The sequence below is a fragment of the Berghia stephanieae genome, chromosome 6, assembly GCF_034508935.2.
Source record: "Berghia stephanieae isolate SIO BIC M18660-M18661 chromosome 6, UCSD_Bste_1.3, whole genome shotgun sequence".
Classification (NCBI taxonomy): Eukaryota; Metazoa; Mollusca; class Gastropoda; order Nudibranchia; family Aeolidiidae; genus Berghia; species Berghia stephanieae.
Window position 1 is genome coordinate 23,751,594 of NC_088365.1, and position 15,673 is coordinate 23,767,266.

The 15,673-nt window shown below is 39.3% G+C and overlaps 1 protein-coding gene across 1 annotated transcript in view; it reads left to right on the plus strand.

Annotated features, from left to right (window-relative positions):
- Positions 1-15,673, plus strand: part of LOC144974712 (hepatocyte growth factor receptor-like) — a 54,000-nt gene that overhangs the window by 35,620 nt on the left and 2,707 nt on the right. The window contains exons 15-21 of the mRNA XM_078917877.1: positions 3,324-3,597; positions 5,646-5,777; positions 6,725-6,805; positions 8,362-8,546; positions 10,620-10,729; positions 11,940-12,099; positions 13,015-13,148. Coding sequence (XP_078774003.1) covers positions 3,324-3,597; positions 5,646-5,777; positions 6,725-6,805; positions 8,362-8,546; positions 10,620-10,729; positions 11,940-12,099; positions 13,015-13,148 — 1,076 coding nt within the window. The remainder of the gene's footprint in view (positions 1-3,323; positions 3,598-5,645; positions 5,778-6,724; positions 6,806-8,361; positions 8,547-10,619; positions 10,730-11,939; positions 12,100-13,014; positions 13,149-15,673) is intronic.

Here is a 15,673-nt window from a genome sequence, read left to right on the forward strand (position 1 = left end):
ATACTCAGTGTGTAAGATATACTAATTTGGGAACAATGAAAGCGATTTTCTGTTGTTGTTTTTTTTTTTTGTTTACAGTGGGTTTTACAGCATTTACAATACATTTAGGTCATTTCAGCACGAGTTAAAAAGCAAGAAATTGGGAAAGTAAAAAGATTCTAGTGTAAGAATTAAAATGACTGGCGAAGAAGTAGGACAAAGGGAAATAAATCAAATTAGGGAACAACAAATGTAGATTCCAAGAGCACACCAACATGGTAGTTAGTCTGTGATCCAGACACCAACAGTGTAGTTAGTCTGTGATCTAAACACCAACAGTGTAGTTAGTCTATTGATCCAGACACCAACAGTGTAGTTAGTCTGTGATCCAGACACCAACAGTGTTGTTAGTCTGTGATCCAGACACCAATAGTTCTGTGATCCAGACACCAACAGTGTAGTTAGTCTGTGATCCAGACACCAACAGTGTAGTTAGTCTGTGTTCCAGACACCAACAGTGTAGTTAGTCTGTGTTCCAGACACCAACAGTGTAGTTAGTCTGTTATCCAGACACCAACAGTGTAGTTAGTCAGTGATCCAGACACCAACAGTGTAGTTAGTCTGTGATCCAGACACAAACACAGATCCTGTTAGGAGGAATACACTCAAATGTTTACAGAATATTTCTAAAACAGAAAACATTACCAACAATACATGGCAGAGATACGTCTTACAAGGGAGAAATATCATCTCCCAAAACAAATACTAAACACTTGACTGTTTCTCTCTCAGCAAATGATCTGAAGGTTCTGGTCTGAGCGGCAAACAGTTGAGTCATTGGAGAAGGCATTTAAGTCTTATTCTCACTTGTGTAAAATGAGTACCAAACCTATCACAGCGGGAGTCCCGATAGCTCAGTTGGTAGAGCACTCGCTTCACAATCAAAGGGGCCTGGAGGCTCTGAATGACTACTACTACTACTACCACTTCTACTACTACTACTACTACTACTACTACTACTACTACTACTACTACTACTACTACTACTACTACTACTACTACTACTACTACTACTATTACTATACTACTATACTACTACTACTACTACTACTACTACTACTACTACTACTACGACTGACTACTACTACTACTACTACTACTACTACTACTACTACTACTACTACTACTACTAACACTTCTACTACTACTACTAATACTACTACTACTACTACTACTACTACTACTACTACTACTACTACTACTACTACTACTACTACTTACTACTACTACTACTACTACTACTACTAACACTACTACTACTACTACTACTACGACTACTACTACTACTTACTACTACTACTATACTACTACTACTATACTACTACTACTACTACTACTACTACTACTAACTACTACTACTACTACTACTACACACTACTACTAACTACTACTACTACTACTACTACTACTACTACTACTACTACACTACTACTACTACTACTACTACTACTACCTACTACTACTACTATACTACTACTACTACTACTCTACTACTACTACTATACTACACACTACTACTACTACTACTACTACTACTACTACTACACCACCACCTACTACTACTACACCACACCTCACTACTACTACTACCACTACTACTACTACTACTACTACTACTACTACTACTACTACTACTACTACTTACTACTACTAACACTATTGCTACTACTACTACCTATCGCAGCGTTCTCCTGTCTGAAAAATAAAAAGTGATATCGCTTAACAGACATCACGATTATATCGACCGACATGTTTAGTGTTAGTGTTTGCTAGGGACACTTTGTGAAGCACTTTGAGCACGTTTAGTGGGTATTACGCTATATAAATGCTAACCTGTGCGCACATCAACACAAAATGGAGACGAATCGTGTCAAAGGAGAACCATGTGTTGATTGAGATTTTAAAACGTAGTCATTCAGATCCATAAGGCCCGTGGAGACGGAGTTTATCCCAGTTTTATAGGGCGTGAAACGACCACCATAGCAATTGCTTGCTACCCTTTGGACAGGATGCTAGTCTATCGCAAAGTACTCTCCGCCAGATCTAATAGCTACCCAATCACTCGTGCTGGATCGTCAGGGAGAAATCTCGTCTTCCCCGAGGATTGATTTGGGTCCCTTTGCATGTCAAGCGAGTACTCTACCCACTGAGCTATCGCGAGCCCCGTTGATTAAAAAAACCACTTGAACTTTTATATAGTGCAATATCCACTAAACGTGCTCAAAGCGCTTTACAAAGAGTCCCTGACCAAAAGCAACACGTAACTTGTAGAACAAGACATGACGCCTGTTAGGCGATATTACAATTTTTTTTCCGACAGAGACAACGCTGTTAACGGCCAGGTACTCATTTTACACCTGATTATGGTGAGAAAGGTTCACCCAGCACTGATTGGGTTGCTGGGTCTATTAGATCTGGCGCAAAGTGCTTAACGGTAGACTAGCGTTCTATCCAATGGGTAGCAAGCAAGTGCTACTGTCCATTTAACGCTCTAGAAACCGGGGAGAAACTCCGACTCCATTATATTATGGTAAAAAAGACCTTGAGCTCAAATCGCTTTACAACTGGTCCCCAGCCAACAGCAACACTTAACATGTAGTACGAGACATGACGCCTGTTAGGCGATACTACAATCTTTTTTATGGACGGAGACAACGCTGTTAATGGCCAGGTACTCATTTTACACTTGAGAACGGTGAGACAATGCGTGTTAAGAACTTTTCAAATGACTCAACTATTCACTGCTCAGGGCAGGATTCGAACCTTACACCTTCCGATCCGGAAGATCACACAGAACACATAGCCACACAATAAAGATCATCCATTCTCGCTCTTTTACGCCCGGAGGTTTTAGAATCTGCTACTAAAATAGCCATGCCACCTTATGATTCAATGTGTAACCTGTCCATGAATCGTCCTTCGAAGGAATACTTTCATACACACTTCCAATGAGTTTGGAACCGAAAGAGTAGACGGTGTGACGCCACGACTTCTCTGCCACCTTATGATTCAATGTGTAACCTGTCCTTGGTTTGTCCTTAGAAGGAATACTTTCATACACACTTCCAATGAGTTTGGAACCGAAAGAGTAGACGGTGTGACGCCACGACTTCTCTGCCACCTTTTGATTCAATATGTAACCTGTCCTTGGTTTGTCCTTAGAAGGAATTCTTTCATACACACTTCCAATGAGTTTGGAACCGTAGAGACCGTGACGCCACGATTCTCTGCCCATTACATTTCAACATTTTCTTTTCTTTTTTTCTTCCATGACAATCTATCAGATAAAGATCGGCAACTGGAAACAGAAACTCGGGTTTGTGTCCGTGGGACCTCTGCTGTCATCAGATCCAGACGACGAAGACCCAAAGGCAAACAAACGGGCCGCTTCGTGGGTTCCAAAACTGGCAGGCATAGCTGGAGGTGCCTTTGTGGTCGTCCTCGTGCCGGCCTTATGCTACGTATTCTACCTACGGAGGAGGAGGAGGAAGCGGAAGAGGCGAGAAGAGCATCCATATTATATGGGCAGCATGTCTGGTCGGAGTGCATCTCACACGGGTAAAAAAAACAAAACAAAAAAACAAAACAAAAAATAATAGAGCTTTTATATAGTGCAATATCCACTAAATGTGCTCTAAGCGCTTTACAAAGGGTCCCTGACCAACAGCAACACGTAACATGTAAAACGAGACATGAAGCCTGTTATGCGATATTGCAATTTTTCCGACAGAGACAAGCTGTTGACGGCCAGGACTCATAATTTTACACCTGAGGACGGTGAGAGAATGTGAGTAAAGTCCAAGGACTCAACTTTGCACCGAGCGAGGCTCGAAACCAGGACCTTCCGAAAGCGAGTGTCATACGACAAGACTACATAGACGCATGGTAAGCCATGATTTGTAAGCGGCTATCGTAAGACCAACGAGCAGGCACTGGTGTAAGATAAAGATATGAAAAGGTGGGTAGAGAGAAACGGGACCAGACACTGGTGTAAGATAAGGCTATGAAAAGGTGGGTGAGAGACGGTACCAGACATAGGTGTAAGATAAAGATATTAAAATGTGGGTGAGAGACGGTACCAGCCACTGGTGTAAGATAAAGATATTAAAATGTGGGTGAGAGACGGTACCAGCCACTGGTGTAAGATAAAGATATTAAAAGGTGGGTGAGAGACGGTACCAGCCACTGATGTAAGATAAAGATATTAAAATGTGGGTGAGAGACGGTACCAGCCACTGGTGTAAGATAAAGATATTAAAATGTGGGTGAGAGACGGTACCAGCCACTGGTGTAAGATAAAGATATTAAAATGTGGGTGAGAGACGGTACCAGCCACTGGTGTAAGATAAAGATATTAAAAGGTGGGTGAGAGACGGTACCAGCCACTGGTGTAAGATAAAGATATTAAAAGGTGGGTGAGAGACGGTACCAGACACTGGTGTAAGATAAAGATATGAAAAGGTGGGTGAGAAACGGTACCAGAGACAGGTGTAAGATAAAGATATGAAAAGGTGGATAGAGAGAAACGGTACCAGACACAGGTGTAAGATAAAGATATGAAAAGGTGGGTAGAGAGAAACGGTACCAGAGACTGGAGTAAGATAAAGATATGAAAAGGTAGGTGAGAAATGGTACCAGACACAGGTGTAATAAAGATATGAAAAGGTGGGTAGAGAGAAACGGTACCAGACACAGGTGTAAGATAAAGATATGAAAAGGTGGGTGAGAAACGGTACCAGACACAGGTGTAAGATAAAGATATGAAAAGGTGGGTAGAGAGAAACGGTACCAGACACAGGTGTAAGATAAGGCTATGAAAACGTGGGTGAGAAACGGTACCAGCCACTGGTGTAAGATAAAGATATTAAAATGTGGGTGAGAGACGGTACCAGACACAGGTGTAAGATAAAGATATGAAAAGGTGGGTGAGAGACGGTACCAGACACAGGTGAAAGATAAAGATATGAAAAGGTGGGTGAGAGACGGTACCAGACACAGGTGTAAGATAAAGATATGAAAAGGTGGGTAGAGAGAAACGGTACCAGAGACTGGTGTAAGATAAAGATATGAAAAGGTAGGTGAGAAATGGTACCAGACACAGGTGTAAGATAAAGATATGAAAAGATGGGTAGAGAGAAACGGCATCAGACAAAGCAAGACGATTGATACAAGGTAAACTAAAAGAAAAACCATCCCTAAAATCAGTCTCCCTCTTTTACATTAAATATAAAATTAGCATTCAATTCAAATGGTGCGTGTCCCGCTAGATCAGCTGGTAGATCACTCGCTTCACACGCAAAGGGACCAAGATCAATACCGGGTGCAGTCGAAATTTTTTCTGAGCCCGCCCCCCCCCCCCCCCCCCCCCCACTGTTCACCCAGCAGTGAATTGGTAGCTGAGTCTATTAGATTTGGCGGAAAATACTTTGCGATATACGAGCATCCTATCAGAAGGATAGAAAGCAATTGCTATTGTCCATTTCACGCTATAGAAACTGGAATAAACTCCGGCTCCATGAGCTTAATGGTTCCGAAGGACTACACTAGCAAATTTTCACTGATGTACCATGCTGAATGCGCTTCATAACTTGTTATTTATTTTACAGGGAGTGGAGAGCCTGCCGTTCCGTCCTTGGCACAAATTCTCAACTCCGTTCTCGAACCTTCCAAGCGAGATGCAGCCACAAAGTTGATCATAAGCCTGGACCAGCTTACACTGGGAAGCAAAGTGGGATCGGGTAAATCATAGGATGTTTTTAGAGATAGAGAGAAAGAGAGAGAGAGAGAAGACATAAAGAGAGAGAGACAGAGAGAAAGAAAGAAAGAAAGAGAGAGAGAGAGAGATAGAGGGGGATGAAGAGAGAGAAAGAGAGAGAGAGGTAGAGAGAAAAAAGGGAGACAGAGAGAGAGAAAGAAAGAAGAGAGAGAGAGAGCGGGAGTGAGAGAGAGAGAGAGAGAGAGAGAGAGAGAGAGAGAGATTTTCAAGCATTTCTTAAAATAGAGCAAATTCCATTTAATTTGCTTAAGGCGCTTTATAAGAGGACCCAAGCCAATGGCAACTCTTAACATATGGGAGGAGACACGATGAATGAAAAGCGATATTACAAATTGTATATATTATGATTTGTGAACCTTTGAGTGTGTTCGTCTCGATATCGCCTTAATGTCTTATCCTGACACAAGCACGTGCCCCAATAAAACAATAATGCAGTGCATATCAGAGAAATGATTTACAAGACGACTTAATCATCTCCTAAAACTCTAACTACACATTTGACTGTTTCCTGCCCAACAAGAGTGTCGGGCAAGGGCGAGAATAAAACCCAAACTGGATATGCCATAAAGTACTGTGGTTTATCCACGATGTGCTCTTACAAGCTCGATCCATCTATTCCTTATTTAATCCCCCCCCCCCCCTTGTCTTACTTTTTCTTGGCTGCTTTAGTTGTAATTCTTGAACTTTTTGCTGCCCCACTTTCTTCCCTTTTACTGGCACTGATATGACCTAAATGTGTTACAAGCGCCCTAAAACCATTAAAAACAAAAATAATTATATAAATTTTTCATACAATTCTGTACCTTGTTTGAAAATGTCTGGTTGGTTCCATGATTTGCACATTTTTACCATAAATCCAACGGACTATGAATGTCTTCTTTTCCTTTTCCTCCTTACAATCCAATCCAGGCAATTTTGGTTGTGTGTACGAGGGATTACTCACAAGGGGGAAAGAACCACATCTGAAGGTCGCGGTCAAGACACTGCAAGGTTCGTTACACTTTTCACATTAAAAGGAGTCCTTCAGAACCATTAGCCCTATAGAGGCGGAGATTTTCCCCATTTTTATGGCATGAAACGGCCAACAGCAATTGCCTACTACCCTTTGGATAGGACGCTAGTCTATCGCAATGTACTTTCCGCCAAATCTAATAGAGTCAGCTACCCATTCACTGCTGGGTGGACAGGGGGGGGGGTGTCAGAAAAAATCTCGACGGCACCCGGGATCGATCTTGGTCCCTTTGCGTGTGAAGCGAGAGCTCTACCAACTGAACGAGTCTATTACAAAGTACAGATGTAACAACTCCTGCTACCCAATTCCTAATGGGTGGATAGGAGGAGGAAAGGGAGGGAGGGGGGGGGGGAATCAGAAAGAAAATATGGATTCGATCTCGGTCCCTTCGGGTGTGAAGCAGTTCTCTACCAACTTAGCTATCGAATCCCTCGTTTTTCACACAGTGGCGATTAAATGTCCAAATAGCAGTCCATCCCTATTGACATTCTAAACAGCGTTTACAAGGAGTGAGGGAAATATCACCACCCAGCTCAAATCACTCACGCAATCTCCTCGAGTGAAGGAAATATCACCACCCAGCTCAAACCACTCACACAATCTCCTCGAGTGAGGGAAATATCACCACCCAGCTCAAATCACTCACACAATCTCCTCGAGTGAGGGAAATATCACCACCCAGCTCAAATCACTCACGCAATCTCCTCGAGAGGGAAATATCACCACCTAGCTCAAATCACTCACGCAATCTCCTCGAGTGAGGGAAATATCACCACCCAGCTCAAATCACTCACACAATCTCCTCGAGTGAGGGAAATATCACCACCCAGCTCAAATCACTCACACAATCTCCTAGAGCGTGAAGTTGAATTAAAGATGGATATAGTTGGATTAACAAAAATCTTATGCAAAATTCTTTATTTTCGCTCTTTAAATTTACTAAGAAGTATAATGACCAACCAAATATTTTATCTACAATAAAATATTTCAGAATGATTAAATATACTTACCATTTCATCAATTTTCATTTATGACCGACGAAGGGTTTTGAGCCAAAACGTTCCTTTAAAGATAAAGTATTATATTCATTATTTCACGATGTTACGTTTATTTTTTGTTCAATACATTTTAAAGTCCACAGTCTATCTACATACTTTGGCTTCAGCTAAAATTATGTGCCTATGTGGTCGAGTGGTAGGACACTCGCTTTCGGATCGGATGGTCCTGATACAGCCCGGCGCATAGTTGAATCCTTGGAAAAGGCTCTTTACTCACATTCTCTCACCGTACTCAGGTGTAAAATGAGTACCTGGCCGTTAACAGTGTTGTCTCTGTCCGAAAAAATTGTAATACCCTCTAACAGGCGCCATGTAACGTCCTACATGTTAATGGTTGCTGTTGGTCAGGGGACCCTTGCAAAGCGCCTTGAGCACAATTAGTGGATATCGCGCTATATAAAAGCTCAAAAAACTCAATTTCAGAAAAATCAAATTTTTCAGTTGTGTCCCCCCCCCCCCCCCCCCCTCTTCTGCAGATCCCGTATCTCACTCCATCAACCTGACAGGGTTCGTCCAAGAGGCCGTCATCATGATGGATTTTTCACACGAGAATGTTCTGGGCCTGGTTGGGCTAGCTGAGAAAGAGCCCGGTGTTCCTTACGTCATCCTACCTTTTATAGAAAATGGAGATTTGTTGACCTACGTCAGAGATCCAAAACGGGTGAGATTTAACACCAGATCGATTTCAATAAATCAATATTTTTTTTTTGTCATCAAGGCGCATTAGGGTTGTGTTGTAAAATGATATTGCAACAATCTTACTCAATGTTCTTAAAGCGCCACCCAGCGGTTCAAAGCTAACATCATTTCGGATGAGAATGTTCTAGATCTGATTGGGCTAGCTGAAAAAGAGCCCTGGGTAAATACGTCATCCTACCTTTTATATAAAATGGAGAATTGGTGACCTACGTCAGAGATCCAAAACGGGTGAGCTTTATCTTCATACGTGCGGCTATGTCGTGGTCGAGTGGAATGACACTCGCTTTCGGATCGGAAGGTCCTGGGTTCGAGCCTCGCTCGGCGCATAGTTTAGTCCTTGGAAGAGACTCTTTACCCACATTCTCTCAAGGTGTAAAATGAGTACCTGGCCGTTAACAGCGTTCTATCTGTCCTAAAAAATTGTAATATCGCCTAACAGGCGTCATGTCCCGTCCTACATGTTATGTGTTGCTGTTGGCCAGGGACCCCTTGTAAACGGCTTAAAGAAGATTTAGTGGATATTGCTCTATATAAAAGTTTAATTTTTAAAATCTTCACATTGGTGCAGTAAATATCGAAATGAGAATCTGGGGAGCAGTCACTGGTGCAGGATGAAGATCTTAAAAGGTGTGTGTGAAACAGTGGCAGTCAAAGAAAAGTACAAGAACAAAAAACATTCCATAATTGGTCTTCTTCGACTGGGGATCGAACCGCAGACCTCGTGATTACCGGTAATACGTGCTACTATTAAACCACAGAGGTTACGCAGAAATCAGGAGGTCTGGGGTTCGATTACAAATCGAGAAAATCTGAATTTTTTTATGTCTTTTTTTTTCTTGTATTTTTCCTTCTTGGTTTGCCTGGTTTTCATACACTATTTTTAGAACTTTATTCAGTAACTATCCTTTTTTTGGCATCATAACTACTACTACTGCTACTACTACTACTACTACTACTACTACTACTACTACTACTACTACTACTAATACTACTACTACTACTACTACTACTACTACTACTACTACTACTACTACTTACTACTACTACTACTACTACTACTACTACTACTACTACTACTACTACTACTACTACTACTACTACTACTACTACTACTACTACTACTATCTACTACTATACTACTACTACTACTACTACTACTACTACTACTACTACTACTACACTACTACTACTACTACTACTACTACTACTACTACTACTACTACTACTAACTACTACTACTACTACTACTATACTACTATACTACTACTACTACTACTACTACTACTACTACTACTACTCTACTACTTTCTACTATTATTATTATTATTATTATTATTATTATTATTATTATTATTATTATTACAAACAACTCTTTTAAATGTTACATCCAGCATGTTAAAATATTGGCATAATGCGTTCGTTTGTCGTCGATTCTGTCTTTTTGTTGTGTTCAACACAGTGAATACAATAGGGAACAAAGGTGTGATGTCGAAACACTGATTCTAATCTCAATGGAAGTGTTAATCCACTCTTATGGATACATTCCATGTGTGATTGATCTTCTGGTTTCAGAGTGATGGTCATCTTACTTTATGGTCTAAATATATGCTGGTTGAAAATAAAGATCATCCATCCTCGCTATTGTAAGTCTCTTTATCCTAACATACATCTTGCTACTAAAATAGTCATGCCACCGTATGACTCAATACCAAACCTATTCACTATTAGTCCTCCCGTGGTTACATACACACTTCCAACATACATCTTGCTACTAAAATAGTCATGCCACCGTATGACTCAATACCAAACCTATTCACTATTAGTCCTCCCGTGGTTACATACACACTTCCAACATACATCTTGCTACTAAAATAGTCATGCCACCGTATGACTCAATACCAAACCTATTCACTATTAGTCCTCCCATGGTTACATACACACTTCCAATGATTTTGGAATCAGGGGCGTCGACGGTGTTTAGTCACGACTTCTCTGACCAATTACTCAATTTCAAATGTTTTCTTGTCCCCGACAGAGCCTCAATCTATACGACGTCATTCAATTTGGAGCTGACATCTGCAATGGCATGGCCTATCTCAGTTCCCTCAAATTCGTCCACAGAGATCTGGCCGCCAGGAACTGCATGTGAGTATTCACACCTGCCTAATACTACAAAAAATTCGTAAATTTACGAAAGTTCGGCTCCAATTCCAGAACGTGATAAGCATCTGTTAAGTCAAGTCATGAAAACGTATTGAAAATGTATGTTGATGCCAGATTGGAGAATTTTAAGTATTTTGAAGTGTCGTTTAATCCTTGTAAAGAGAAATTGTTGATTTTCAAAGTCAACGTTCGTGATTACAACTTTTATCTCCCGAAAATTAAGAATTTTCAACTTTTCAAGTTGGCAGGCCTTGTATTTGATATAGAACGTTTGAAAAGAATGAATTGAACAGAAAAGAGGAAAGGGTAATTACTTCAAAAAGAAAGAACATCATTTTTATAAGAAAGTTGTGTTTTTTGGGTTTTTTTTTTTTTTTGCTTAAAACCCTTGTTCAACAATAATGGCCTTAGAAAAACTTTAAAACCCCAGAAGCTCTGTATTAAATAAAATTAATGGTCGTTATCATTCAAGTCATTTTTATCATTCTTTCTATTAGCATCATCATCATCATCATCATCATCATCATCATCATCATCATCATCATCATCATCATCATCATCATCATCATCATCATCAAATCATCATCATCATCATCAAGATTATCACTACTATTTTTATTGTTATTATTATTATTATTATTATTATTATTATTATTATTATTATTATTATTATTATTATTATTATTATTTATATTATTATTATTATTATTATTATTATTATTATATTATTATTATTTTATTATATTATTATTATATTATTATATTATTATTATTATTATTATTATTATTATATTATTATTATTATTATATTATTATTATTATTATTATTATTATTTATTATTATTATTATTATTTATTATTATTATTATTATTATTATTATTATTATTATTACTATTATTATATATTATTATTATTATTATTATTATTACTATTATTACTATTATTACTATTATTATTATTATTATTATTATTATTATTATTATTATTATTATTATTATTATTATTATTATTATTATTATTACTATTATTGTTATTATTATTATTATTATTATTATTATTATTATTATTATTATTATTATTATTATTATTATATTATTATTATATTATTATTATTATTATTATTATTATTATTATTATTATTATTATCATTATTATTATTATTACTATATTATTATTATTTTCTCATCCCAGGCTTGACCAATCTTACCGAGTGAAAGTGGCGGACTTTGGTCTGTGCCGTGACATCTATGAGAAGGGTTACTACACCAGCGACAACAAGAAAAAACTTCCCATTCGCTGGATGGCTGTAGAGAGTATAGAAAACGGGGCTTACAGTTCCAAATCCGATGTGGTGAGTTATTGATTCTCGTATTTTTTTAAAATCTAGAGCGTTTATATAGCGCAATATCCACTAAACGTGCTCAAAGCGCTTTAAAAAAGGTCCCAAGCCAACAACTACATTTAACAAGTACGACGAGACATGACTGAACAAAAGGAACGCCTATCGGACAACTGGTTCTGTGTGAAATGGAAATACGGTTCATTGTGGCCGGCCGGGGGAGTCAGTGGAAATTATGTCTATATAAAATTTCATTTATAAATTACATTAATGTGTTTTAAATTCTAGTGCCACTGACGCCGTGATATGGACAGAGGTGACGACAGGCAGTTGAGGGGACTAACACTAGCCCCCCAATTTGTGTCCACCTCGCCCTCCCCCCTCTCATCATCATAATTTGATAGATTTCATCCCTTTCCATACTTCAGAAATAGAATTTCGGACGGGTCATTTCAATGTCAAGATGTTTAAAAAGTGGTTTAACGTTTGGAAAAGGTGAAATCTATCAAATCATGTATATATTTGTTCAATAATGTTCAATCTGTGGTTGGGGAGGGGGGGGGGCACGTGACGTGTATGGCTAGTCTTATTCACCCCAAATGGCCTTAGTTACCCCATTCAACGGTATAGTGTATACATATATTTATTTATTTATTTATTCTCACCTCTTTGTTTTACACATTCTTCAACAACGTTGTTTCGTCCAGAATTCCTGGAGTCATCAGGGTGGTCATTTCGAGGTGTCTGGGAGGAATGTTGTTGTGTCCTGTCAAATGGCGATCCAAGAATCTGTCGAGCACTCGACGCGCTTCCATCTAACTCCCTTCCATCATATATATATATATATATATATATATATATATATATATATATATATATATATATATATATACATATACAAATATATATTTTTTGTCGTTCAACCAGTGGTCCATGGGAGTTGTGCTGTGGGAACTTCTAACAAGAGGAATGACCCCCTACCCAGGAGTAGATGGGTGGGACATCATCAACTTCCTCCGAAGACGTCGACTGGCACCGCCAAGATATTGTCCCGATAACTTGTAAGTTTATTCGCGCAATCAAAATGTGAGACACTGGCTCAAAAGGGTTTGTCTGTGTGTGTATGTGTGTGTGTGTGTGTGTGTTGTTTATTGTTTTTTTTACCGGTACCAGGCTATTCACTCTACAAAGGCTTCAAAACGATAACTGGTATAGTTGCTTTTGAGTCGTATTCTCTACCAAATGGTGTATCAGGAATCAGGACCCCTCCCCAAACACGTGTACAGTGTCATACAGTCACATTTAAAGAGAGTGAACAACGTGTTTATATAATTTTTAAAAGATTATTTAATATTCTCTCCCTTTGATCTATCAGGACCCTAACCGAAACTTTAATATAGTGCCATGTATTCAAATTTAAAGGGCGATAACAAAGTATTTATATAAATATTTATTAACGAGTATTTAGTATTATCTCCCTTTAAATCGAATTAATTCGCTCATCAACAAGGAGTCGATGCTATTTCTATTCAGTTTTCATTTGATACGCCTCTGAATAGATTATATTGCTATAATGATTTTCCCTTATCGGTGTTAAAACAACGACACTAAAAATGTTTAAGTTACATCTTCACTTTAAGAAGATAAAAAGGTTGAGCTTTTATATAGGGCAATTTCCACTAGATGTGCTCAAAGCGCCTTATAAAGGGTCCCTGACCAACAGCAACACGTAACATAAAAAAAACGAGACACGTAGGTGATAATAAAATCATTTTTTTTCCTCGACAGACACAACGCTGTTAACCGCCAGGTACTCATTTTACACCTGATGAGTATGGTGAAAGCATGTGAGTAAAGAGCCTTTTCAAAAGGACTCAACAATGCGCCGAACGAGGCGCGAACCCAGGACCTTCCGATCTGAAAGCGAGTGTCATACCACTAGACCACATAGCTGCGCTTTAATCTTGTGAAGGTTTTTATAGGAGAGGCATAAAAATCGTCCCAACTGTCGGGAAAACTCTGCCGTGTTATGGAATCACGTCTGACCGGTAATCAGTAGGCTTGAGGTTCGAACCTCTGCCATGTTATGGAATCACGTCTGACCAGTAATCAGTAGGCTTGAGGTTCGAACCTCTGTCGTATTATGGAATTACGTCTGACCAGTAATCAGTAGGCTTGAGGTTCGAACCTCTGCCGTGTTATGGAATCACGTCTGACCGGTAATCAGTAGGCTTGAGGTTCGAACCTCTGCCGTGTTATGGAATTACGTCTGACCGGTAATCAGTAGGCTTGAGGTTCGATCCCCAGTCGAGGAAGACTGATTGTATTTATTGGGGTGGGGGGGGGGGGGGGGGGGGGGGGTTTTTCTTTTCTTGAACGTTTCTTTCTTGCTTTGTTTGATGGATCCTTGTTCAGATCTTTATATTTCCTTGGAATTTGTTCCAAATAGTGAGAGAACTTCAAATAAGTCAACACCAGATTCTAGAAAGATCGCGTCAAGTTAATCCATTAAAGGCAAATGAAAGACTTTTCTTCAATTCTAAATAGTTTTGTAAGATAAAAGTATTAACTTTTCCAAAATACCACAGTCAAAACTCCTCCATTTTTTTGCCTTGAGATTTTGAGCTTTTAAATAGAAAAATATCCATAACAGGTACTCATTTTACACCTGAGTACAGCGAGTAAAGAGCCTTTTCCAAGGACTCAACTATGCGCCGAGCGAGGCTCGAACCCAGGACCTTCCGATCCGAAGCGAGTGTCATACCACAAGACCACATAGCCACTCTATTCATTGTCTTGAATCGACTTTACGCTGTCTAACTTGAATCGGGAGTTGGATAGAGAGAAATACCTCACTAATTAACCATTTAACTATCGTACTTTGAAAATAAAACAACACGTATTTCAAGATTTGATCAGAAAATTCGCCCTTCAATTATTGATCGATTTAAACGACCTTCATCTTGGGAAAAAACTCTCCAACCTGGGACTTAAGGAAGACCTAGAGAGGATCCAGGTTTGAGAGTTTTTGCTAAGATGGCGAAGTCCCAGGTTTGAGAGTTTATGCCAAAATTAGGGTCATTTAAATCGATCGATATTTGACGAAGAGTTTTCTGGCCAAATTTCCAAATATGGGTTTTTCCAGAGTGCGACAGAGAAGGCCGTGGAAGATAGAGAGATCTCACACATAGGACAGAAGAGGAGGCCGAGGTTTCCCAATCGTATGGTTAGGAGGTGAAAGGCTTGAAGAGAATTCATCACGCTTAAAGCTCTTCACTCTAAAAATAAATAAAATAAATAAAATAAAATTCCGTTTATTCATCCGATAGGGCAATTTTGTCTCTAGTCTCTATTCCAGGGGAAGACTGGAATAAACCAGGCGTCAGCCGCAGAGCAGCGCCGCAAATTGAGCTAGGGTGATGTGACTTGCTCAAGGCCACACAGCGGCGGACGATCTAACTCGGTACCTTTCGGGTACGAAGCAAAGACTGTACCGCTGAGCCACGCTGCCCCCACAAGGCCACAGTAAAAAGTCCTCCATTCTTTGCCTTGAGCTTTTGAGATTTTATATACCGCAATGTCTCAT